This window comes from Myxine glutinosa, chromosome 2 (assembly GCF_964187855.1).
Source record: "Myxine glutinosa chromosome 2, kmMyxGlut1.1, whole genome shotgun sequence".
Classification (NCBI taxonomy): domain Eukaryota; kingdom Metazoa; phylum Chordata; class Myxini; order Myxiniformes; family Myxinidae; genus Myxine; species Myxine glutinosa.
In genome coordinates, this window is record NC_136262.1 from 177,673,408 (window position 1) to 177,699,900 (window position 26,493).

At 47.2% G+C, this 26,493-nt stretch overlaps 1 protein-coding gene across 4 annotated transcripts in view; it reads right to left on the bottom strand.

The window, feature by feature from the left end:
• The window catches only part of CORO2B (coronin 2B), a 110,955-nt gene that overhangs the window by 8,029 nt on the left and 76,433 nt on the right, over positions 1-26,493 (bottom strand). For 3 of the 4 annotated variants that reach the window (XM_068106730.2, XM_068106731.2, XM_068106732.2), the window contains 5 exons: positions 21,874-21,970; positions 18,519-18,631; positions 6,156-6,246; positions 3,853-4,032; positions 3,544-3,674 (listed from right to left, as the gene is read on the bottom strand). In XM_068106730.2, coding sequence (XP_067962831.1) covers positions 3,544-3,674; positions 3,853-4,032; positions 6,156-6,246; positions 18,519-18,631; positions 21,874-21,970 — 612 coding nt within the window. The remainder of the gene's footprint in view (positions 1-3,543; positions 3,675-3,852; positions 4,033-6,155; positions 6,247-18,518; positions 18,632-21,873; positions 21,971-26,493) is intronic. The other variant, XM_068106733.2, reaches the window with a different exon arrangement.

Sequence of the window (26,493 nt, forward strand, 5' to 3'; positions counted from 1 at the left end):
AAATTATTCTAGATTTTGTTAATGTGACCTTTAAAAGAAACAAAAACCACATTTGACATTTCGAAACAAATAAATTGATCCTTGAAAGTGATGTAAACTGATATTGAACTCAATTCATGGACAGTACTGTGTTGAACTTCTGTACGTTTTCCAGAAGTATCTCTTTATTTTCCCCATTAGCCAAATTTTTTTTTAACAAAAACAAAAGTTAAATCACGACTGGGATTACGGACAGTAAAATTACAGTTCAGTACTTCGTGTAACCCACACGGGCATTCAGGAGAGCACGTACACGTTGAGGCATGCTGTTCACGAGATTTGCCAAGGTTTGGACAGGAATCGCTTGCCATGCAGTGACAATAGCCTGCTGCAATTCACGCACAGAGGTCGGCTGCTGGTCCAAGTGGTCGATTTGCCGCGTTAATTCTGCCCACAAGTTCTCTATCGGATTCATATCCGGGGACATGGCAGGCCACTCCATATGCTCTACACCATGGTCAGCAAGAAAGTGTTGGATCATGCGAGCACGATGAGGCTGTGTATTGTCATCTTGGAAGACAAAGTTTCCTGGAAAGGCTGCACGAGCAAATGGAAGCAATGTTTCTTCCAGAATGGCCCTGTACTTGAACTGGTTCAGGTTTCCATTCAGAACAACCAGGTCAGTTTTGCTCCCTGCATGAAAAGCAGTGCAAACGGTCACCCCACCACCTCCAGCTTGGACTCTTGGCACTATACAATCTTTGTTGTAGGCTTCATGCACTTGTCTGCGCACTCGGACGCGGCCATCTTGACGATAGACCAGAAATCTAGACTCGTCACTGAAGATCACGTGATTCCAGTGTCCTGGCTGCCATTGACGGTGCTCTCTGGCCCACTGCAATCGGCGCTGGCGGTGTTGTCTGGTCAGGCGTGGCTTTCTCAGGGGACGCCTGGCACGATAGCCTGCTTGAACCAGTCGTTGGTTGACTAGCCTTCTGGATACAGGCACATTTGTCAGTTGCTGCCACTCAGCCCTAAGCCGATTAGCTGACTTGGTACGGCCATTGTTGCCTAACCGGTGCAGCTGGCGATCATCCCTCCTTTTGGTTCTGCGGGGACGTCCTGGCCTCGGTATTGGAGTAGGGACACCCCTCTGAGCATTTCGTTTCAGGACCTTTGACACCTGACCTTGAGTGATGCCATACTGCCGAGCAACAGCGCGCTGTTTCATGCCGTAATTTCGTAAAGCCACCACTCCATGACAAACAGCATTGTCGAGTTGACGGACCATCTCCAGAGGAAGCGGCAATAACTTTTGGAGACGTGCAGCAGTTGTTTTCCACTAATACAGAACGCAACAACCCTTGTATACCCGACTGTGAAGCTCATCATCAAATGTACCTGTCCGTACATTTTGCCACGCCACCTGTGATATAATCCTGTTGTTGACTTCTTGCTGCGACAGACAATCAGTGACATGGTTCTCTGAACAAATAAATCATCAAAGTGTAAAAGAAACTCACCAGATTGATATACTGAGTTAAGAAAGTAAACCCAAGTCAAGAAAAAAAAATATTCCATATTAAATGCCAAGTCTGTATATGGATGGTACACACGGGTAAGTGTGTGGTATAGACTGGGGGTCGCCACTCCTCTCCGTCCCTCTTCTGGCCGTTGGGGAATTCACCCTCTTCCGCCCGTGCTGTTGGAGTCAACGACTCTCATCCACCAGATGTGCAGAGCCATCTGCTTTAAAACGCATGGCTGCGGACGGTTACTCTGGTAAGGGGGGCTGACAGGTACTACACCTTGCCCACAGGTGACCTGGGGTTATGCAAGGCAGGGGCATCCATCTCCCTGAGGTATCAGAAGACACCCACATACCCTATTGCCCGGAGTATTTACCCGCATACCCCAACTGCAGGTTAAACCATATTCGATTAAAATTAATTCATAGAACAATGAGAGGGATGGGCAGGGGTGTTGGTACATTGTTCTCACACGCTTTAATTGTTTCGGGGGACCATTTTGGGGGTCGAGGGGTAAGAGGGTGGTGTGTGTGTATGTTTGGCTAAATCCCAGTATTATGAATTTCCGATAATATACCTAATCCACACAATGTATCGTTATTACCCTCGACAGAGGAGCAGGTATCGTTTTGAGTTTGCTTGTTATTTGTGAAATTGAAGATTCACAAATATTGGTCTGTCTGGTCTGTCCGTCACCGACAGGTCGTAATTATACACCGATCTTTACGAAATTTAACCACTTGGTAGAGGTCATCAAAAGCTAGAAGCCTATTGTTTTGGAGATCGAAAGGTCAAGGTCAAAAAAATCTTTAATTTTCATCCGATTGTCTTGACATTTGAACGTGATTTCCATATTGGGTCACTGATTTGGCTTACCAATCAAAAGCTAGAAGCCTATTGTTTTTGAGGCCAGGGTCCAAAAAATCGTGAATTTTCATCCGATTGACTTGACATTTGAACGTGATTTGCATATTGGGTCACTGAATTGGCTGACCAATCAAAAGCTGGAAGCCTATTGTTTTTGAGGTCAGGGTCAAAAAAATCGTGAATTTTCATCAGATTGACTTGACATTTGAACGTGATTTGCATATTGGGTCACTGAATTGGCTAACCAATCAAAAGCTAGATTGGCTAGAAGCCTCTTGTTTTTGGCTAGAAGCCTATTGTTTTTGAGGTCAAGGTAAAAAAAAATCGTTAATTCTCATCCGATTGACTTGACATTTGAACGTGATTTGCATATTGGGTCACTGAATTGGCTAACCAATCAAAAGCTAGAAGCCTATTGTTTTTGAGGTCAGGGTCAAAAAAATAGTTAATTTTCATCCGATTGACGACATTTGAACGTGATTTGCATATTGGGTCACTGAATTGGCTAACCAATCAAAAGCTAGAAACCTATTGTTTTTGAGGTCAGGGTAAAAAAAATCGTGAATTTTCATCCGATTGACTTGACATTTGAACGTGATTTGCATATTGGGTCAATTAATTGGCTAACCAATCAAAAGCTAAAATCCTATTGTTTTTGAGGTCAAAAGGTCAAGGTTGTAGTGACTGATTTCAGAAGTACAGTACCAGTTAATGACCACTTGCTTGTTTGTGTGTTTGAACGAACATAGGTCACCTGGTTTGCTAGTATTACACGTTATCTTCTTCTTTTTTAAACCCCAATAAAGTATGTGCTGCACAATTAAAATGTGAGTATGTCTATAAAGTAGGTACCATTGACAATGTGAATGCATCTCTAAAGTACGTACTATCAAAATAGATGTATCTATAAAATATGTACATAAATAGTCTATAAAATACCTACGATTGTAACTTGAATCTATGCAATAGAACTGAAAAGATGTGTTCGTCCACTGTATGAACACAAACAGGTATCATTGATGCATCGTCGACACTCCACACAAACAGAAAAACACCACACAAAGAAGTCCCATCCTCATGACGAATACATTCCATCCTCATGACCAAACAACGGTCCCTTGAACCTCTTTTTCTTGCACAATGTTTGACTTCCCAATTCCCCCTTTACCTCCTTCTCGTTCGCTGGTGGAGACTTCTCATCCGGACGTTCGACGTCGATCGCTTTCTGCCCTTTGCGTGGTCTCAGTTCCATTGGGACCGTGGGTTTGTAGTTCTCCATGAGGGACACCAGCAACGGACCTGCAGCAGGGAATGAGCAGATCGTGATCCATGTCAGGATGCAGAGGAGACAATTGAATGATGTAACAATTGATCCCCCACCCCCTGGCCAAATGAGGTCATGGCTTGTGGTATCCCACCCATGGAAAATGGTTCCCTTTCCTCTATTTACGTGAGTGAAGTTACTGATCAGACGTACACAAAACAACTGGTTGTAGTTGAGAAGATCCATAGTCTAAGCTGAAGACACCACTACCGAGATAAACTGTCCAGCAGGCAAGGCTGTGGTCCCGATGTTTCAACCGCATCATGGTCTTCATATTGGGGTCTATGCAGTGCCCAGTGTTAAGTACCCTTGTCGAGGGGTAAGAGTAATCACCTTGGTGATGAAAACAACGTTAGGTCTCAGCAGATGCTCACTGTATTACAGTCACATGATATACCATTGTCTTTGTGTGGGCACGTAACACTGGGCGCACAATCGCAGATGAAGCCTGCTCGATGGTCGAAACGCTCGACTTCAGCCTTGCTTACTGTTCAGATACTACGGGTATGGGGGATGAGGTGAGGGTGGGTGAAAGTGGGGATGAGATGAGGGTGGGTGAGGTGTCGTGATGGAGGGGGAGAGGTATAAGGTGAGGGTGGGTGAAAGTGGAGATGAGATGAGGATGGGTGAAAGTGGGGATGAGGTGAGGTTGGGTGAAAGTGGGGATGAGGTGAGGGTGGGTGAAAGTGGGGATGAGGTGAGGGTGGGTGAAAGTGGGGATGAGGTGAGGGTGGGTGAAAGTGGAGATGAGGTGAAAGTGGGGATGAGGTGAGGGTGGGGATGAGGTGAGGGTGGGTGAAAGTGGGGATGAGATGAGGCTGGGTGAAAGTGGGGATGAGGTGAGGGTGGGTGAAAGTGGGGATGAGGTGAGGGTGGGTGAAAGTGGGGATGAGGTGAGGGTGGGTGAAAGTGGGGATGAGGTGAGGGTGGGTGAAAGTGGGGATGAGGTGAGGGTGGGTGAAAGTGGGGATGAGGTGAGGGTGGGTGAAAGTGGGGATGAGGTGAGGGTGGGTGAAAGTGGGGATGAGGTGAGGGTGGGTGAAAGTGTAGGTGAGGGTGGGTGAAAGTGGGGATGAGGTGAGGGTGGGTGAAGGTGGGGATGAGGTGAGGGTGGGTGAAAGTGGGGATGAGGTGAGGGTGGGTGAAAGTGGGGATGAGGTGAGGGTGGGTGGAGGTGAGGGTGGGGATGAGGTGAGGGTGGGTGAAAGTGGGAATGAGGTGAGGGTGGGTGAAAGTGGGGATGAGGTGAGGGTGGGTGAAAGTGGGGATGAGGTGAGGGTGGGTGAAAGTGGGGATGAGGTGAGGGTGGGTGAAAGTGGGGATGAGGTGAGGGTGGGTGAAAGTGGGGATGAGGTGAAGGTGGGGATGAGGTGAGGATGGGTGAAAGTGGGGATGAGGTGAGGGTGGGTGAGGTGTCGTGATGTAGGGGGGGGAGGGAGAGGTATAAGGTGAGGGTGGGTGAAAGTGGGGATGAGATGAGGGATGAAGTGAAGGTGGGGAATGAGGTGAAGGTGGGGAGGGAGACGAGGTGAAGCTGCGGAGGGAGACGAGGTGAAGCTGCGGAGGAAGACGAGGTGAAGGTGGGGAGGGAGACGAGGTGAAGGTGGGGAGGGAGACGAGGTGAAGCTGCGGAGGGAGACGAGGTGAAGGTGGGGAGGGGAAGGGGTGAAGGTGGGGAGGGGAAGGGGTGAAGGTGGGGAGGGAGACGAGGTGTAGGTGGAGAGGGAGACGAGGTGAAGGTGGGGGATGGTGGTGAAGGTGGGGGATGGTGGTGAACGTGGGGGATGGGGGTGAACGTGGGGGATGGTTGTGAAGGTGGGGGATGGTTGTGAAGGTGGGGGATGGTGGTGAACGTGGGGGATGGTGCTGAGGTTTGGAAGGTCGGGATGGTGGTGAGGTGTGGAGGGCCGGGATGGTGGTGAGGTGTGGAGGGCCGGGATGGTGGTGAGGTGTGGAGGGCCGGGATGGTGGTGAGGTGTGGAGGGCCGGGATGGTGGTGAGGTGTGGAGGGCCGGGATGGTGGTGAGGTGTGGAGGGCCGGGATGGTGGTGAGGTGTGGAGGGCCGGGATGGTGTGGAGGGCCGGGATGGTGGTGAGGTGTGGAGGGCCGGGATGGTGGTGAGGTGTGGAGGGCCGGGATGGTGGTGAGGTGTGGAGGGCCGGGATGGTGGTGAGGTGTGGAGGGCCGGGATGGTGGTGAGGTGTGGAGGGCCGGGATGGTGGGTGGGATTTAAGTTTTGGAAATTTACTTTGTTCACACAAATCACACCATCAGATGCACATGTTATCGAGAAGTGATGGAATGTAAGTGTGAATTGAATGATGCAAAACCATCACTGTGATGTGAATTGTTTTGGTTTCTGTCGTTGGTTTTCTTTTCTGTCAGATCAGAAATATTTTGTCATCAAAAACAATTTCGGATAAGGTATGTGCACAAATGCGCAGACAAATCTCACTTCTGTTGACGCCACTGAGCCATTGCTCCGCTGTGAGAGCCGGCTCTGAGCTGGCCGTCTTGGGGTAAAGGTCTTCCTGGAAGACGTCCGACTGCAAAGAAAACAAATCAAACCCACCTGAGCGTCTGCAAACTTACTTGAAATTGCTTTTAAGAAACGTGTTGTCCCTCTTTGCTTTAATAAAACTTCCTGTATTTCATCTGCAAGATTAAGAACGACAAAAAGAGGTTCTGCAGACAAAGCTTATGAGGACATGGTAAGAGATGAAGACCTTACGAGGAGCCAAGAGTAGATGGGGTCACCCAAGGAAGAAGTTGAGCGAATTCGTTATTTTGGAGCGAGGTGGACAACTAAAAACAACTTGTTAGCAGAGCACATTTACATCCACAAACTAACAGAGGTACCCGCACCTTGTGCGGACGGAATTTAGAGTTTACAAACGTAGAGCCAGGTACGATGTACAATTCCAATTAATTAATCACATATAATTCAGCAGGCAATACTGTAGCGGCTACCGCTGGGTTTACACAATCGCCTTGCACCTACCAAGGACACGGAGCGATCACCATGCCGGGCTCATCCAGGACGCCCGGGCAGGCCCGCGCTCAACTTGCCAGGCCTCGGCCGGGACGCCCGGCCACGCCCGCTCTCGACTTGCCAGGCCGCGTCCGGGACGCCCGGGCATGCCCCCTCTCGCCTTTCCCGGGCAAACGCTCCGGGATAATGTGTGTATATATATTGCTGCCCGATAAACGGGCTTTTCAGAGTACCCGAGTTGTTTTGTGACAATAAAGAAACTCGGACGAATTCCAGCTTTTTGTCGCGTCCATTCTTCCGATTGACGTGGGAGCACAGCTCCTACATTGGTGACCTACCGACATGGACACGGCAGTTGCCCTTAAACTGCCTACCTTCTGGGAGGCTCACGCGGCGGTTTGGTTCGCCCAGGCGGACTCCCTGTTCGCCCTGCGAGGCATCACGGCCGACGACACCCGCTTCCACCATGTGGTAGCAGCGCTCGGTTCAGCCACCGCGGCCCGCGCCCTGAGCCTCCTCGAGAGCCCGCCAGCCTCTGACAAATACGGCGCGATTAAAAAGCTCCTCCTCGACGCTTTCGCCCTCCCATCGGCGGAACGCGCACGGCGCCTGCTCGACCTGCCCGAGCTCGGCGACACGCGCCCGTCCGAGCGAATGGACTACATGCTTTCGCTGCTCGGCGAGCACTCTCCGGCATTCCTGTTCCGGGAGCTGTTCCTCCGTCAGCTGCCTAGCCCGGTACGCCTCGCCCTGGCGAGCACGACGATCACGGATCCCCGCGCCCTCACCAGGGAAGCCGACAAGATCTCCGCGGAAGGCCAACGAATTGCAGCAGCGACCTGGGGCCCACCGCCGTCCGACACAACGCCCATGGCGCCCGAGCACCCGGCACAGTCTACGACCGAACTGCCGACGCAATTGGCGGCCGCAACGCCGAGCCGACCACCTCCAGCACGACGACCGGGGCCTCCACCTGACCAAGCGTGGTGTTACTATCATGCCAGGTTCGGACAGAAGGCCTGGACATGCCGACCCCCGTGCACCTTCGGCAGGCCGGGAAACGGCCGGGCGGCGTTCATTACCAGCCATGAGCGCCGGCCACACGGGCAACTTACTTTTCATCACGGACAAAGCGTCCGGACGGCGCTTCCTGTGCGACACCGGCGCCCAACTGAGCATCATACCCGCCTCCGATCAGGACAGGCAGTCCGCGGTTTGCGGCCCCTCCTTGGTTGCGGCCAATGGATCGGCCATCCGCACCTTCGGCCCGCGCAACGTCACCCTCTGCTTCGGCGGCCAACGCTTTGCTTGGACTTTTGTAACCGCCAGCGTGCCCATGGCGCTGCTAGGCGCCGACTTCCTCTGCGCACACGGACTGCTGGTGGACGTCCAACGGCGTCGCCTCATCAACGCCGAGACCTTCAGCTCCCTGGTATGCACATTGAGCAGCTCCGCTCCGACCGAGCTGGCATGCACCCTCCCGGCGGCGAACGAGTTTGCTCGCCTGCTCACGGAGTTCCCGGCCCTCACGCGGCCGACGTTTTCGGCCATCGCAGTACGACATGGGATCGAGCACCACATACCAACCACAGGCCCGCCGGTCTACGCCAGAGCCCGCCGCCTCGACCCAGCCAAGCTCGCTGTGGCCAAAGCCGAGTTCGACGCTTTGGAACACCTCGGCATCATGCGGCGCTCCGATAGCGCGTGGGCTTCGCCACTACACATCGTCCCAAAACCAGGGGGCGGCTGGCGCCCATGTGGCGACTACCGCCGCCTTAACGAAGCTACCACCCCCGACAGGTATCCGATCCCGTACATCCAAGACTTCTCCGCCCGTCTGGCAGGACGGGTCATTTTTTCAAAAATCGATCTCATACGGGGATATCACCAGGTACCTGTCAGGGCGGCCGACGTCCCTAAAACGGCCGTCATCATGCCGTTCGGCTTATTCGAATTCCTACGGATGCCGTTTGGCCTCAAGAACGCGGCTCAGGCGTTCCAGCGCTTGATGGACGGCGTGCTGCGTGACCTGCCGTTCCTCTTCGTTTACCTGGACGACATCCTCGTCGCCAGCACGTCCCGGGCCGAGCACCTCCTCCACCTCCGAACACTGTTCGGGCGCCTCAGCGAGCACGGCCTCATCGTCAACCCGGCCAAATGCCACTTCGGCACGACGGCCGTTGATTTTTTGGGCCACCACATCACCAAGAACGGGGCCGTGCCGCTGCCAACCAAGGTCGAGGCCATCACCACGTTTCCGCGTCCCCGCTCCATAAAGGCCCTGCAGGAATTCCTGGGAATGGTGAATTTCTATCACCGCTTCGTGCCCCGCGCTGCTCAACTCATGCGGCCCCTCTACGAAGCCCTCCGGGGCAAGCCGGCCAAGCACGACATCGTCTGGTCCGCAGCAATGGATGCGGCCTTCCAAAGCTCAAAGCGGGCCCTTGCCGACGCAACACTGCTCGCTCACCCGGTGCACAACGCTCCCATCGCCCTCACCACGGATGCCTCCGACTACGCAGTGGACGCCGTACATGAGCAATGGGTGAACGGGGTTTGGCAGCCACTCGCTTTTTTCAGCCGGCAGCTCCGGCCGAACGAGCTCAAATATAGCACGTTTGACCGTGAGCTCCTCGGTCTACACCTGGCCATTCGCCATTTCCGCCACCTCCTGGAGGGCCGACCCTTCATGGCGTTCGTTGACCACAAGCCGTTGGTTTACGCAATGGCCAAGGTTACGGAGCCGTGGTCGGCCCCCCAACAGCGCCACCTCTCCGCCGTGTCGGAGTTTACCACGGACATCCGGCACGTCGCCGGCAAAAACAACGCCGTGGCCGACTGTCTTTCTCGGGCCAGCGCGAACGCGGTCAACCTCGGCGTGGACTTCGCGCTTATGGCGGCGGACCAAACCACCGACACCACGGTGCAGGCCCTCCGGGCGGCGGACACGGGCCTCCGCCTGGCCGACATCCCCTTCGCGGACACTGTCCTGCTCTGCGACGTCTCCCAAGGCCAGCCTCGCCCCATCGTGCCCATTACCTGGCAACGCCGCATCTTCGCCTCCCTCCACGGCCTTTCCCACCCGGGCCGGAAAGCTTCCCAGAAGCTGGTGTCGGCGCGATTCGTCTGGCACGGCCTTCGACGGGACGTCCGCGATTGGACCAGCACCTGCACAGCCTGCCAACAGGCCAAGGTCCACCGACACACCCAGGCCCCGCTGGCACCTTTCACCGTGCCCGAACGACGTTTCGACCACGTCAACGTGGATCTGGTGGGCCCCCTCCCCCCATCACGGGGGTTCACACACCTGCTCACCATGGTGGACAGGACCACCAGGTGGCCGGAGGCCGTTCCCCTCGTCTCCACCACCACCGCCGACGTGGCGCAGGCTTTCATCGCCACCTGGGTCGCCCGCTTCGGCGCACCGGCGGACATCTCGTTGGACCGCGGACCGCAGTTCACCTCCGAGCTGTGGGGCGCGGTCGCCCGCAACCTGGGGGTGAAGCTCCACCGTACTACGGCCTACCACCCCCAAGCCAAAGGGTTGTGCGAGCGATTCCACTGCTCCATGAAGGCCGCGCTAATGGCCGGCCATCAAGACGGCGGTTGGGCCGACCGGCTGCCGTGGGTCCTTTTGGGCCTCCGTACGGCTCCCAAGGAGGACCTCCAGGCATCCACCGCCGAGCTTGTCTACGGCCAGGCGCTACGCGTCCCGGGCGAATTCGTGCCCGACGCTACCAGTCCCTGGTCCGCAGCTCACCAGCGCTCGCACCTCCAGGAGGCCGCCCGATGGTTTGCCCCCGTGCCAACATCCCACCACGGTGACCCCCAGTCCTACGTCCCCCCAGCGCTTCGCACAGCGGAGTACGTTTTTGTGCGTCATGACGCACATCGGGGGCCACTCCGGCCGCCGTACGACGGACCCTTCCGGGTCCTGCGACGGGACGACAAGTCGTTCGTCATCGACATCAGCGGCAGGTCGGACCGGATTGCGGTGAACCGCCTCAAGCCGGCGCACGTGGACATCGACCAACCGCCACGGTTGGCCCTTCCACCGCGGCGAGGCCGCCCCCCATCCACGGTGCCCCCCACTCGACCGCCCACCACCACACCGGACCCCCCCCCCCCCCCCCCACGACCCGCCAGGGGTCGCTTCGGCCGGGTCATCAGGACCCCCCTCAAATTGACCCTGCCGGTGCAAGTCGATTCTGGGGGGGACGTGTGTAGCGGCTACCGCTGGGTTTACACAATCGCCTTGCACCTACCAAGGACGCGGAGCGATCACCATGCCGGGCTCGTCCAGGACGCCCGGGCAGGCCCACGCTCAACTTGCCAGGCCTCGGCCGGGACGCCCAGGCATGCCCGGGCACGCCCGCTCTCGACTTGCCAGGTCGCGCCCGGGCATGCCCGCCCTCGACTTCCCAGGCCGCGGCCAGGACGCCCGGCCACGCCCCCTCTCGCCTTTCCCGGGCAAATGCTCCGGGATAATGTGTGTATATATATTGCTGCCCGATAAACGGGCTTTTCAGAGTACCCGAGTTGTTTTGTGACAATAAAGAAACTCGGACGAATTCCAGCTTTTTGTCGAATCCATTCTTCCGACTACGTGGGAGCACAGCTCCTTCAATACTATAATAATAATGCAACGATTAATACAACACACACACACACACACACACACACACACACACGCACACACACACACACACACACACACACACACACGCATACAAACACACACACGCATACAAACACACACACACACACACACACACACACACACACACACATATACACACACACACACACAAACACACACACACATATACACACATACACACACACACACATACACACACATATACACACAAACACACACATACACACAAACACACACACATACACACACACACATATACACACACACATACACACACAAACACACACACACAAACACACATATACACACATACACACACACATACACACACACAAACACACACACACACATACAAACACACACACACACACACACACTGCCTTCAGAAAGTATTCACACCGCTTGACTTCTTCACATTTTATTGTATTACAGCCTGATTTAAAAGTGGAATGAATTGAGATTTTTTTGGTCACTAATCTACACATAATGTCCCAAAATGTCAACGTGGAATCTTTTTTTTTTTTTTTTTTTTAAGAACTTTTTGGCAGTGATTACAGTTTTGAGTCTTATTGGGTATGTCTGCATCAGCTTTGCTTTGGTGGGCCACTCAAGGACCTTCACATTATTATTCTGAAGCCATTCCAGTGTTGCTTTGGCTGTATGCTTGGGGTCATTGTCCTGTTAGAATGTAAATCTTCACCACATTCTTTTGCACTCTGAAGCAGGTTTTCCTCAAGGATTTGCCTGCATTTGTCTTCATTCATTGTTCCCTCTATCCTTACAAGTGCTCCAGTCCCTGCTGATGGGAAACATCCCCATAACATGATGCTGCCACCACCATGCTTCACAGTAGGGATGGTGTTCTTTGGGCGATGTGCTGTGTTGGGTTTGCGCCAAACGTAACGTTTTTCATTTAGGCTTAAAAGTTCCATCTTGGTTTCGTCAGACCACAGAACGTTTTGCCACTTTGTTTCAAAACCTCGAGAGTATTTTTTGCGTACCTTAAACGGGACTTGAGGTTGGCTTTTTTTGAGTAAATGGCTTCCTTCTTGCCACCGTACCATACATGCCAGATTTGTGGAGTGTTTGAGAGATTGTTGTCACATGCAAAGAGTGACCAGTCTTTGCCAAAAATGCCTGTAGCTCTTTCAAAGTTGCCGTTGGCCTCTTGGTGGCCTCTCTGATCAGTCTCTTACTTGATTGGTCATCCAGTTTGGAGGGACGGCCTGATCTAGGCAGGGTCTTGGTGGAACCATATGCCTTCCACTTCTTAATGATTGTCTTGACTGTGCTCCAAGGGATATTCAAGGCCTTTTAAATATTTTTATTCCCATTCCCTGATCTGTGCCTTTCCACAACTTTATCCCGGATATCTTTTGAAAGCTCCTTGCTGCTCATAGTTTGTGTTTGCTGTGAAATGCACTATGCAGCAGAGGGAATCTACAGGAACAGCTGATTTTATTCTGAAATAATCAGAATAACTACAATTTAACACAGGTGAAGGCCAATTAACTTCATGTGTGATTTTGAAAGTGATTCGTTACACCTAAGCTAATTAACAATTGCTATTATAAAGGGGGGGAGGGGGTTGGTCGTGATCACTTATCAAACCAATATATTCTAGTTTTGTACAGTATGTTGAATTAATTTTCTAATATTTGCAGAATTTGTTTTTCATTTGGAAGTTGTGGGTTACGATGTGTAAATGAAGGTGAAAAAAGTGATTTCATGCATTTTCATTCCAGGCTATACGGCAACAAAAGGTGAAAATTGTAGAGGGGGTGTAGACTTTCTATAGGCACTGTACATATCTATACATAGATACTGTATAAGAAGATGATTTGTTGATATATATATATATTTATATATATTGTTATGAATTTGGATAGAGTGATATATAGAGCCAGGTAGATTTGAATAGGTAGGTACTCGACTGTCGTGATAGGGAATCTACCTGTAATAAGTTCTATGTTTAGCCGGATGTCGGTATAAGCTGTATTGGTGTCCCCGCCACGAGGGGGCGGGGCGTGCTAAGTAGTACAGGGATTATGGATAAGATTCCTTTGTTCGTCGTCCCCTCGGTCGCCAAACCTGTGTCCCTTATGGCAACACATTCTCATATAGACACTTAGATAGGTTCTTAGTGCACACATTAAATAATTCCTTCCCCTTACAATGACTGACCGGAAAGACAAGCAGGCAGCGGCCGCATACATCACCGGCGTGGGCGTCAGGCATCGAGCGGGGCTGGGAGCCACGCCCAGGAGGACTGTTGATTGGCCAGGGGCAGGGGCGAGCAACACCACAGGGCGGGAAGCACTTGGCCAATGGGAGGGCACCAGCGCAGTCAGAACATTCGAGAGGTCGAGAGACGAGGCTCTGATTGGGAACGCGCCAGAATTGACATCACACGCGAGGTGACAAAAGGACTCGCTCAACGACATTTTCTCTCTCCTCGTGCTTGAAGCTGTGTCTCCTCTCTGCGCTGGACTTTTGGAGATATCTTGTCGCTCGGAGCTCTTGGCTGGTCTTCCCTGGTTTTCCTTCGCGCTCGCTCCCCTGGGTTCTTATTGGTGCTTGGTGCTACGAGCGAGGCTGACAGGTGCAGTGAGGCGTTCGGTGAAGCCTTACGGCGCGCGAACGATGGGCGCATCGAGGCCTGCTTCCCGCTGACCGGAGCCACGGTCAGACGACTGCGCTATAAGCCGGACCCTCCTTGACTACAGACAGATAAGCTCGCACCCACAGACACACATAACGAACATTTATTTTGGTGATTCCTCCTTTGTCTTGTATTGGAAATCTGGTGCGGGGACGTCCCAATTTAGAATTAGATTTTATCGTCGCGTTTCTTTGTATCGGGTACCGTAATAAATCTTTATTCTTGTACATTGAATTCGGATTTCGTTTGAGCTGCTTTCCTCCAAGGTCGGAGTTGCCGTTGGGGCTGAAGGTAAGCACTTCCGCTTCTTCCCCTTCATTCTTCCTCCCCGTGCTTCTAGTCAAATCCGTATTTGGTCGTCGCCTCCATTAAAGCCGTTTGGTCATCCGTGAGCCCTGATGTTAACTGAAGGGATCGCGCAACAATATACATATGAAGATGGTTTGTTTATATAAAGATACAAGATGATTTGTAATACTGGCTACCACCAGTTGGCACTATACGAAACACATTTACATAGAGAGAATTGGGTTCTTCTCCCCACCTTGAACCCCCTATCCTGTAGGTTTGAAAATGTTTTCTTGCATCTCCTTTTGCCAAAAGGATTCCAACTGCGAGCAATATGATGGGGGTGCCTCCTGTTAGGGCCGATTCTATCGATCAACAGGCAGACAGAACATACAACCTTATATCATATACAGGGTATTCCAAAAAAACCTGGTTTATTCAAACTTCGGTTGTTAATATATTTAGTACCACAAATGATACAACAATACCCTTTGTTTTATATGATACAGAAATTCAAAGTTTTCTTTATTTTCAGGTCTGGTGGTTTAACGTAAAATAAAATGGCGACTCCACAGGAGAAATCTCAGTGCGTCGAATTTCTTCAGTGCGTCAAATAATTAATCGAGATGAGATCCGACACTCAAGTTCAGCATAATTTCCATACAAGGTATGGAAGAAATCCGCTATCACGGACTAGTATCAGTAAGTGGTAAAAGGGGTTTAAGGAGACTGGAGGTTGTCAGAAACAGAAAAGGCGACGAAGCACAACTGCAGCACATGTTGAATGAGTGTGTGAATCATTTCAACAAAGTCCCAGAAAATCAATCTGATGCACATCCAGAGAACTGGGACTACCAACCACCACTGTACACAGGATTTTGCATTAAAGACTGGAGCTTTATACTGATAAGGTGCAGATTCTGCAGAAACTCAAACCAAATGACGGACCCAAATGCAAGGTGTTTGGCTTGGAAATGCTCAGTCCCTTAGAGGATGACGAAGATTACCTGAAAAAGGTCATGATCACCGATGAAGCTTGCTTTCATGTATCGCGTAAGGTCAATCAGCACAATGTGAGGATTTGGGGCTCCGAGAACTCTCATGTGGTTATTGAACACATACATGATAGTCAAAAAGTCAATGTGTGGTGTGGCCTTCTCCATGACCGCTTGGTGGTTCCGTTTTTCTTTGCAGAAGATACAGTGACCTCAACAATTTACATGAACATGTTGGGAGGATTTGCCTTCCGACAGACTGAAGACCTGCAACCCGATATCATTCTTCAACAGGATGGCGCTCCGCCTCATTGAGCCTAAGTCGTGCGAGCCGTCCTGAATGGGAAATTTCCAGGTTGCTGGATTGGTGGAGACGGACCAACCGCCTGACCTCCACAATCACCAGACATAACCCCCCTTGATTTTTTTTCTGTGGGGGGGGGGGGGGGGGTTGTCAAAGATGTTGTCTCAAGGTGGCAAACCTGCAGGATATTCATTCTCGGATCACAGCTGCATGCGTACTGGTGGACGCAAACATGCTGAGCCGAACATGGCAAGAACTCGTGTATCACCTTGATGTCCTGCACGCGACAAACTGAGCTCACATTGACGTGTATTGATAGTGCGCACAAATCTGTATGAGTTTCTGTATCATATAAACCAAAGGGTATCGTTGTATAATTTGTGGTTCTAAATATATTAACGACCAAAGTTGTCCAGGTCTTTTTGGTACACCCTGTATGTCGATAACATCTATCGATTGCACTCCTCAAAATCCTTGCTTCACAGGTATGCAAAGAGTACACCTCCAGTATCTTAATCATAACGGTATTTATCAATGTGCCCTTGCATTATTAGATAACACGTAATAGAGAAGTGGCAGCAGGAAGTACATTCAGAATGACATGAGGATGGAGGAGTCACTGTGTCTGCTTTTAGTTCAAAAGAGGTAAACATATACTCAAAAAGATGTTTGATTTGTTCAATATTTATAGGCCGAGAAAAATATATTTCCGGGTTCTGGTCAGCGCGCGCATCGATTGTGACCCTGCGCGTCAACAATTTATTTTTTCCAATTTGGTATCGATTCTACCGTTTGTCATTCTTGTACCGGCTTCTACCGGCTTGTCATTGTCTTCTACCGGCTTCTACCGGCTTGTCTTCTACCGGCTTGTCATTCTTTCTACCGGCTTGTCTGTCATTGTCTTGTCTGTTGTCTTGTCTTGTCTGTCATTGTCTTGTCTGTCATTCTACCGGCTTGTCATTCTACCGGCTTGTCTTCTACCGGCTTGTCATGTCTTCTACCGGCTTGTCATTCTACCGTTTTCCGGACGACACAACGCTAAAACGGATTCATAGCTGCCTTGACTGCAGCTCTCAGGTGAGAATATGGCTCATGAGGTTGTTACCTTTGCTCGCGAAGCGAAAAGCAGGATTAGGCATTTGGTTACGTACATGTGGAGTGTGTGTGGCGTACTTGTGGAGTGTGTGTGGCGTACTTGTGGAGTGTGTGTGGCGTACGTGTGGAGTGTGTGTGGCGTACATGTGGCGTACTTGTGGCGTACGTGTGGAGTGTGTGTGGCATACATGTGGAGTGTGTATAGCGTACATGTGGCGTACGTGTGGAGTGTGTGTGTGGCGTATGTGTGGCGTACGTGTGGAGTGTGTGTGGCATACGTGTGGCGTACGTGTGGAGTGTGTGTGGCGTACGTGTGGAGTGTGTGTGGCGTACGTGTGGCGTACTTGTGGAGTGTGTGTGGCATACATGTGGCGCACGTGTGGAGTGTGTGTGGACTGTGGAGTGTGTGTGGCGTACTTGTGAGTCCACACGGGTCCACAAGCAGATGACACAGCCTCAGTTTCTCGCAATACTGTGAAAACGCCTCAACGGGCAAGCTACGGGCGTAAACTGACAGGTCCATCTGATCAAACGACAGCTTTCCCGCCATGTTGTTTATGTCGCCAAAGATGGCGGCCGGAACCGGTTGCCATGGACGACGCTAACGCGATGCTAGGTCTCTATCGGCTGGATATTGTCATTTATTGAAACGAAGACGTTCTTTGTCGGGTTCGTGTGAAGCAACCAGAAGGCCTAGAGAGCTGCGGGTGGTCTCGTTAGTTAGGCCTGGATCCTATCTCGTTTGTCATGAAGTTGTAAGTGTCTGTGATAATCTGGTGGACTGGGAGAAGAGATCGTGGGAGACCATCGGCCTGTTCGACCACTTGCGCATGCACAGTGTTGACGCGATCGACGCATTGGAATGTTTGACGGTACGGCGAGGCGATCTCGAGAACGAAATGGCAGTCTATAATATGCTTGAAGAACTTAATAATTTTCAGAATAAATACATTTAAAAATAACAAGCTTGTGTTCATTATTTACAAAAAAGGCCTACAAGTCCCATTGGCTGTCTTTAATTTCTCTCTGGACGGCGCCACAGCAGTTGAGGAGGACCGCAAGGCATGAGGACACAAAAAAAACCTCTAAATGTGCAATCCATGCTTTTCAAAAAAGAAAAAGAAAAAAAAAACCGCATCGCCGCATCAATTCTGGAACTTTGGTCTGACCAGAGACCAGCAATATATATTTTTTGGCCTACATATGTCAATTTAAAGGCTTCTTGCATTGAACAATTGTTCAGTGGGTGGGGTTAGGCCCAAAACACCTGCCCTGGATCAAGCTCTGGTGAAACATACAAATGGATATTTTACGTGCAGATGATCACAGATAGCGTAGCAATCTTCCAGTCGGAGGCAAAGAAGCACTCATTGCTTGATAAAATTGATAACGTGTTTTAATAATTAATATTAACTAAATTAAAGAATTATATAATTTAAAAAAGTTACATAATTAAATATTAATTATATAATAATTATATAATCAAATATTAACGATATATTTAAATAAATTACATAATTAAATAATTAATATTAAATAATTGATAACTTGATAATTCATTCACTCATTACTTCATGATGCAGTACTCTGCTTTAAACACAGCAGAAACACAGCTTCAGTCAACTTTAACCACATAAAAGAGCGAACCAAGGCAGGCAGGAGCTAAGGAACGCGACCATCTTGTTGTCCCACCAATGGCTAATACAATTAAATTACCAATTAAAATCAATCCACACCTGACAAGATCAAAGTGAAACCACTGCACAGGATAAGTAGTGCACAGGTGACCAAGCGATAATGGACCCGAAATATTACCACTCACCTTGCGTGGCACAATCATGGAGATAGGTTCAATGAGGCTCTTGGTGATGACCACACGATAAAATCGATAAACCTCACAAGCACCAACGTCCAGGCCTCGTTTGGGCATCGTTCCTGAAATGGGCAACTTGGGATAAAATCTTGTTTAATGCCCCCATGAAAGTTCATTGGACTTTCCCACACCACTCAGTCCAACTTTGGAGCACGTGTGCATATATCAAAGGGAGTCAGCACAAAGTGCCTAAATCTGGCAAATAAAACACATTTACTTCTTCATGCAGGTGTATGAATAAAATTGGTGCCCCATTTATATGAACTCGGCTAGAGCATTACTCGGTGCCTCCTAAGAACACAAGGGTAGTCCAGCATGCACCCGATATTTTTTGAATGCCCCTTATTTTGTATTTTTGGCATATTCTACAAGCTATGGAATGTTCCTTATTTTTCTATACTTTGCCACATGGCACATACCCTTATATAAAGGGCTCTTTTGTATGCTCCTGGCATTTTACCCAAGAATAGTCTTATACAAGAGTCAAGGTTCATGTATGGCACACACACTGAATGGGTTTATGTGCATACTATTTATGAATTATGTTGGTATTACAATCTTCCTATTTATGAACTCTTTTTACGGCATAGCCCATAGGGCAATGCCATCTGGTACAGCATTTGTCTGTCCGTATGTATGTATGCATGCATGCATGTATGTATGTATGTATGTATGTATGTATGTTTGCATGCATGTCCCTTCCGCTGGCATTTTGCAGGTTTATGCCCTTCAAAATTCGTTTTCTCTGCAATCGTTGGTCCAATTGACACAAAATTTTCACCATCAGAGTGCCTCCTGCTGTAGATTTTTAACGACAATTATGACATCATAGGTCACGTGCTACAGATACCATCTTGGAAAAAACAAAAAATCTTTGCAGCTCTATCTCCAAAACCACTCCATGGAAAAAATTGAAAGGTGGCTCATTGTAAAGTTGGGGATGGGGAATTGTAAAGTTTGGGATTCCGATGGGGAATCGCATATGTTAATGATGATGCCATAGGTGCCTTCATTACGACGTCATAAATCGACAAGTAGAACGCTTGATCAGATCATAATGAAATTTCTTGAGCGTGATCTCGGGATAAATTGGTCGAGAAAAAAAATTGATGATGTCATCGGTCACGTGTTTCAGCAGCCATATTTTTACGGCGTAGCCCATAGGGCAATGTTGTCTGGAACAGTGTTTGTCTGTCCGAGTCCAGTGTATGTATGTATGTCTCTCACAAACGTCCACCAATCAGGGCTGAGGATCTGGTCACATGACAGGGGGACAGCAGATCATCCACTAAGCAGGTACAAGCCTAGCAACACCATTGTTAGACTATGGGTCTTGTTTTTTTAACCTCATAAAACCATTCTGTGCACCCCTCCCCCCCCCCCCCCCCCCCCATACCTCTACCTCCACCAATAAAACCAAGAGTTTTCAACTCATTCCATCCAGCGGTTCAGGAATCCATAGAAGTAAAACAATCAAGCACAAACACACAATTGGAAAATTGAATGAATTGCAATCCATTCAATTCTCCATTAAATTAAACGATTCGTACGCGATTCACAAAACTTTTCCTTGTCTGGAAAGGTGTACAATTTCTGAGTAATTACAGACTTGGCATTTAATATGGAATATTTTTTTGGTGGGGGAGAACTTACTTTTCAAGATGTCTTAGAACCAAAAGTTCATTGGAATTATGTTGAAATTATTCTAGATTTTGTTAATGTGACCTTTAAAAGAAACAAAAACCACATTTGACATTTCGAAACAAATAAATTGATCCTTGAAAGTGATGTAAACTGATATCGAACTCAATTCACGGACAGTGCTCTGTTAAGCTTCTGTACGTTTTCCAGAAGTATCTCTTTATTTTGCAGATTAGCCAAAAAATTTTAAACAAAAGTTAAATTACGACTGGGATTACGGACAGTAAAATTACAGTTCAATACTTCGTGTAACCCCCACGAGCATTCAGGAGAGCACTTACACGTTGAGGCATGCTGTTCACGAGATTTGCCAAGGTTTGGACAGGAATCGATTGACATGCAGTGACAATAGCCTGCTGCAATTCACGCACAGAGGCAGGCTGCTGGTCCAAGTGGTCGATTTGACGCGTTAATTCTGCCCACAAGTTCTCTATCGGATTCATATCCGGGGACATGGCAGGCCACTCCATATGCTCTACACCACGGTCAGCAAGAAAGTGTTGGATCATGCGAGCACGATGAGGCCGTGCATTGTCATCTTAGAAGACAAAGTTTCCTCGAAAGGCTGCACGAGCAAATGGAAGCAATGTTTCTTCCAGAATGGCCATGTACTTGAACTGGTTCAGGTTTCCATTCAGAACAACCAGGTCAGTTTTGCCCCCTGCATGAAAAGCAGCCCAAACGGTCACCCCACCACCTCCAGCTTGGACTCTTGGCACTATACAATCTTTGTTGTAGGCTTCATGCACTTGTCTGCGCACTCGGACGCGGCCATCTTGACGATAGACCAGAAATCTAGACTCGTAACTGAAGATCACGTGATTCCAGTGTCCTGGCTGCCATTGACGGTGCTCTCTGGCCCACTGCAATCGGCGCTGGCGGTGTTGTCTGGTCAGGCGTGGCCTTCTCAGGGGACGCCTGGCACGATAGCCTGCTTGAACCAGTCGTTGGTTGACTAGCCTTCTGGATACAGGCACATTTGTCAGTTGCTGCCACTCAGCCCGAAGCCGATTAGCTGACTTGGTACGGCCATTGCGGACTAACCGGTGCAGCTGGCGATCATCCCTCCTTGTGGTTCTGCGGGGATGTCCTGGCCTCGGTATTGGAGTAGGGATACCCCTCTGAGCATTTTGTTTCAGGATCTTTGACACCTGACCTTGAGTGATGCCATACTGCCAAGCAATAGCATGCTGTTTCATGCCGTAATTTCGTAAAGCCACCACTCCTTGACAAACAGCATTGTCGAATTGACGGACCATCTCCAGAGGAAGCGGCAATAACTTTTGGAGACGTGCAGCAGTTGTTTTCCACTAATACAGAACGCAACAACCCTTGTATACCCGACTGTGAAGCCAATCATCAAATGCACCTGTCCATACATTTTGCCACGCCACCTGTGATATAATCCTGTTGTTGACTTCTGGCTGCGACAGACAATCAGTGACATGGTTCTTTTAACAAATAAATCACCAAAGTGTAAAAGAAACTCACCAGATTGATATACTGAGTTAAGAAAGTAAACCCAAGTCAAGAAAAAAAAAAATTCCATATTAAATGCCAAGTTTGTATATTGAAAAAATACCATGTATTTGTGGAGGCCTACCCAAGCCTTTTTGTGGTAGTGGAGATCGGAACTCGCCCAGGAAGACCAAGAAAGGTTTTTCGTTGTTTAATTCATAATAACGGATGTTTCCATCTCCCTGTGAGGAAGAGCACAAGGTCAGGATTGTGTGATGTTAAATAATCATATTGTTTATTTTTAAAAAGATCATTCAAAGTATTACATGCTGAGGAATTAAATCCAATTGATTTTGTGTATTCGTTCAATCGGAGGGTAACGGCATATTGATGAAGTCCAATATTCACTTTAGAAAGGCATTTGGAGAAATTATGATTTAAAAAAAAATCCCCCCCCAAAAAGCAATGCAAATGGTTTCATGCAAAGCAATGAAAAGTTCTTCAAAATTAGTTCAAAAAGCAACGCAATGGAAAGTTCTTCAAAATTAGTTCAAAAAGCAAAGCAATGAAAAGTTCTTCAAAATTAGTTCAAAAAGCAAAGCAATGAAAAGTTCTTCAAAATTATTTTAAAAAGCAAAGCAATGAAAAGTTCTTCAAAATTAGTTCAAAAAGCAAAGCAATGAAAAGTTCTTCAAAATTAGTTCAAAAAGCAAAGCAATGAAAAGTTCTTCAAAATTAGTTCAAAAAGCAAAGCAATGAAAAGTTCTTCAAAATTAGTTTAAAAAGCAAAGCAATGGAAAGTTCTTCAAAATTAGTTCAAAAAGCAAAGCAATGGAAAGTTCTTCAAAATTAGTTCAAAAAGCAAAGCAATGGAAAGTTCTTCAAAATTAGTTCAAAAAGCATAGTAAGGAAAAGTTCTTCAAAGGTAGTTCAAAAAGCAAAGCAATGGAAAGTTCTTCAAAATTAGTTCAAAAAGCAAAGCAATGAAAGGTTCTTCAAAATTAGTTCAAAAAGCAAAGCAATGGAAAGTTCTTCAAAATTAGTTCAAAAAGCCAAGCAAAGAAAAGTTCTTCAAAATTTGTTCAAAAAGCAAAACAATGAAAAGTTCTTCAAAATTAGTTCAAAAAGCAAAACAATGAAAAGTTCTTCAAAATTAGTTCAAAAAGCAAAGCAATGAAAAGTTCTTCAAAATTAGTTCAAAAAGCCAAGCAAAGAAAAGTTCTTCAAAATTAGTTCAAAAAGCAAAACAATGAAAAGTTCTTCAAAATTAGTTCAAAAAGCAAAACAATGAAAAGTTCTTCAAAATTAGTTCAAAAAGGAAAGCAATGAAAAGTTCTTCAAAATTAGTTAAAAAAGCAAAGCAATGGAAAATTCTTCAAAATTAGTTCAAAAAGCAAAGCAATGAAAAGTTCTTCAAAATTAGTTTAAAAAGCAAAGCAATGAAAAGTTCTTCAAAATTAGTTCAAAAAGCAAAACAATGGAAAGTTCTTCAAAATTAGTTCAAAAAGCAAAGCAATGAAAAGTTCTTCAAAATTAGTTCAAAAAGCAAAGCAATTAAAAGTTTTTCAAAATTAGTTCAAAAAGGAAAGCAATGAAAAGTTCTTCAAAATTAGTTTAAAAAGCAAAGCAATGGAAAATTCTTCAAAATTAGTTCAAAAAGCAAAGCAATGAAAAGTTCTTCAAAATTAGTTTAAAAAGCAAAGCAATGGAAAGTTCTTCAAAATTAGTTTAAAAAGCAAAGCAATGAAAAGTTCTTCAAAATTAGTTTAAAAAGCAAAGCAATGGAAAATTCTTCAAAATTAGTTCAAAAAGCAAAGCAATGAAAAGTTCTTCAAAATTAGTTTAAAAAGCAAAGCAATGGAAAGTTCTTCAAAATTAGTTTAAAAAGCAAAGCAATGAAAAGTTCTTCAAAATTAGTTCAAAAAGCAAAACAATGGAAAGTTCTTCAAAATTAGTTCAAAAAGCAAAGCAATGAAAAGTTCTTCAAAATTAGTTCAAAAAGCAAAGCAATTAAAAGTTTTTCAAAATTAGTTCAAAAAGGAAAGCAATGAAAAGTTCTTCAAAATTAGTTTAAAAAGCAAAGCAATGGAAAATTCTTCAAAATTAGTTCAAAAAGCAAAGCAATGAAAAGTTCTTCAAAATTAGTTAAAAAAGCAAAGCAATGGAAAGTTCTTCAAAATTAGTTTAAAAAGCAAAGCAATGAAAAGTTCTTCAAAATTAGTTTAAAAAGCAAAGCAATGGAAAATTCTTCAAAATTAGTTCAAAAAGCAAAGCAATGAAAAGTTCTTCAAAATTAGTTTAAAAAGCAAAGCAATGGAAAGTTCTTCAAAATTAGTTTAAAAAGCAAAGCAATGAAAAGTTCTTCAAAATTAGTTCAAAAAGCAAAGCAATGAAAAGTTCTTCAAAATTAGTTCAAAAAGCAAAGCAATTAAAAGTTTTTCAAAATTAGTTCAAAAAGGAAAGCAATGAAAAGTTCTTCAAAATTAGTTTAAAAAGCAAAGCAATGGAAAATTCTTCAAAATTAGTTCAAAAAGCAAAGCAATGAAAAGTTCTTCAAAATTAGTTTAAAAAGCAAAGCAATGGAAAGTTCTTCAAAATTAGTTCAAAAAGCCAAGCAAAGAAAAGTTCTTCAAAATTAGTTCAAAAAGCAAAGCAATGGAAAGTTCTTCAATGGAAAGTTCAAAACAAGTGCACCTGCACACCAAGGCCGAAATGCACGGTGACACAAGAAAAGATGTTTCTGCTTTCAGGTATAATCAGCTTTAAAATCTTTTCTTACAGGAGAACATTAATGAGGTTTCACTAATCACACTACAGAACGTGTAAAGTATGATTATTCACGTGCATAATTTGATATGTCATCTTTAAGACCTGAGAGGGCTCCGTTCCAACTTCTGAAACTCCGTTCCATCCATCTCCCCATATGGAGATAACCAGGCGCCGGGAGCCAGCACGAGCCCCGACGCAAACAACCTCGGGGTCCCCACCCTTTTACTCTTTTTTAATTTTAACAAGAACTTTCTTTAATGAAAAAAACTATGCAAAAACAGTCACTTTTATTTAGCTGTGTGATTGAAAATAAAGGAGATAGCGGGACGTTTGGACCGATCGAGTCAATTCGCACCCTCGACTGTTGAACACTATTTCTCCATAAGATTGGCAAACAAATACGTGAGAAGATGGTTAATGATTGTTTTTGGAAAAAGAGGATACAAACACATTTCTTTGTAATGCACATTTGTGGTTAATAACCATTTTCTGTGAAGTTTGATACTGCACCATTAACAGCGGTAAATGTTGTTTTGTTTCCGGCAAGAAAGCAAAGTCAGCTTCTGGGTTTAAATGTAACGATGAGGAAATGAGGATGAGCCGATGAGGGGTTTCACTGTACTGTTTAAAAAAATTACAGGAGAAGCTCAACGGATCACGGGGCCCGAGGCAGCGACCCTTCCCCCCCCCCCCCCCCCTCCCCTTACCTACTCTCTCGACGCCCCTGGAGATAACAACCAACGGCACACACACACACACACACACACACACACACACACACACACACACACACACACACACACACACACACACACACACGACTAGGGGATCAGCTATGATGGAAAAGGTAATGGAGGCACCATGAGGTGGCACTGGGGCAGTAAAACTGGAGAGAGGAATGCAGGGCATCCCAGATCTAGAGATGAGACAAAAGCAGGATAAAGGAGTTGTTGCGAGCAGGGAGCTTGGACTTTGGGAGGTTAACTAGATGCAAGGTTTCAGAAGATATCCATGGGGAGGAGGAAATGCTCTGTTGAGTGCGGTGAGAAAAGTGGGGCTATTGCTGTGACGTCGCTGGTACCCAGAGTGCTACGTGAAGTGACGGCACTTCCCCCCAAGCTCTGTAGCTGTTTTGTCATGTATGTTCGGCTGTACGTCCACATATGTGTGTGGTATTGCATTGGAAGCCTTAGAACATGTAAAAAAAATAAAAAACGCACAGCTACGAAGGGTTAATGGTGGGTAGATTGGAGTAAGGAAAGGCTGAGTTGAGCATATCCTGAAGGGAGGTGGTGTAGAACCACAAGGCAAGACCCTCTACCTGACTCTAGCACCTTAAGCGAGAAGCTCACCCTGAGACTCGGCCTCCTGATAAGAGAAGCCAATAACTTGGAGGACCTTCTAGATTCGAGTGCCACATGAGGAGCAAGATGGACTGCAGGGGTGTGTTCAGTTACCAAGTTTCTTGTGGAGTGCTCACCAAATGGCTTAAGCACTCAATTCAAAACCGTTGATAGGGAATAGCTGGTTTGGCAAGCGATAGCTAGCTATTTGGCAACTGAATACACCTTTGCTGTGCAAAGGTGAAAGTGAAAAGTCAGCTTATGACTACAGCGTTTTGGATTAAAACCTTGTACACAACGATCACCTGTGGACGTAGTCTTGTACCAAATTCTGCCTCTCGGTACTTACCAAACACTATTCGAAAACTCATTCTCTGTTCTTCATCTGCATTCTCTGTTAAAAACTCATTCTACATTGAAACCTCTACCGTTTCCTGATCACAAAGGTGCACCGCATACCTCTGCCAGGCTGAATAGTAATATTTGTTTTGTATTCCACTGATAGGCCGGATCTGCATCCGGACCTGAACCAAAGTCTCATGAGCTTGTTCTCGTCACCTACTCAAAGAATCCAGCAAGTTTCGGCTAAATCCGTCCATAACTTTTTGTGATTTCCCATTCACAGACAGACAAACAGACAGACAGGTGTGAAA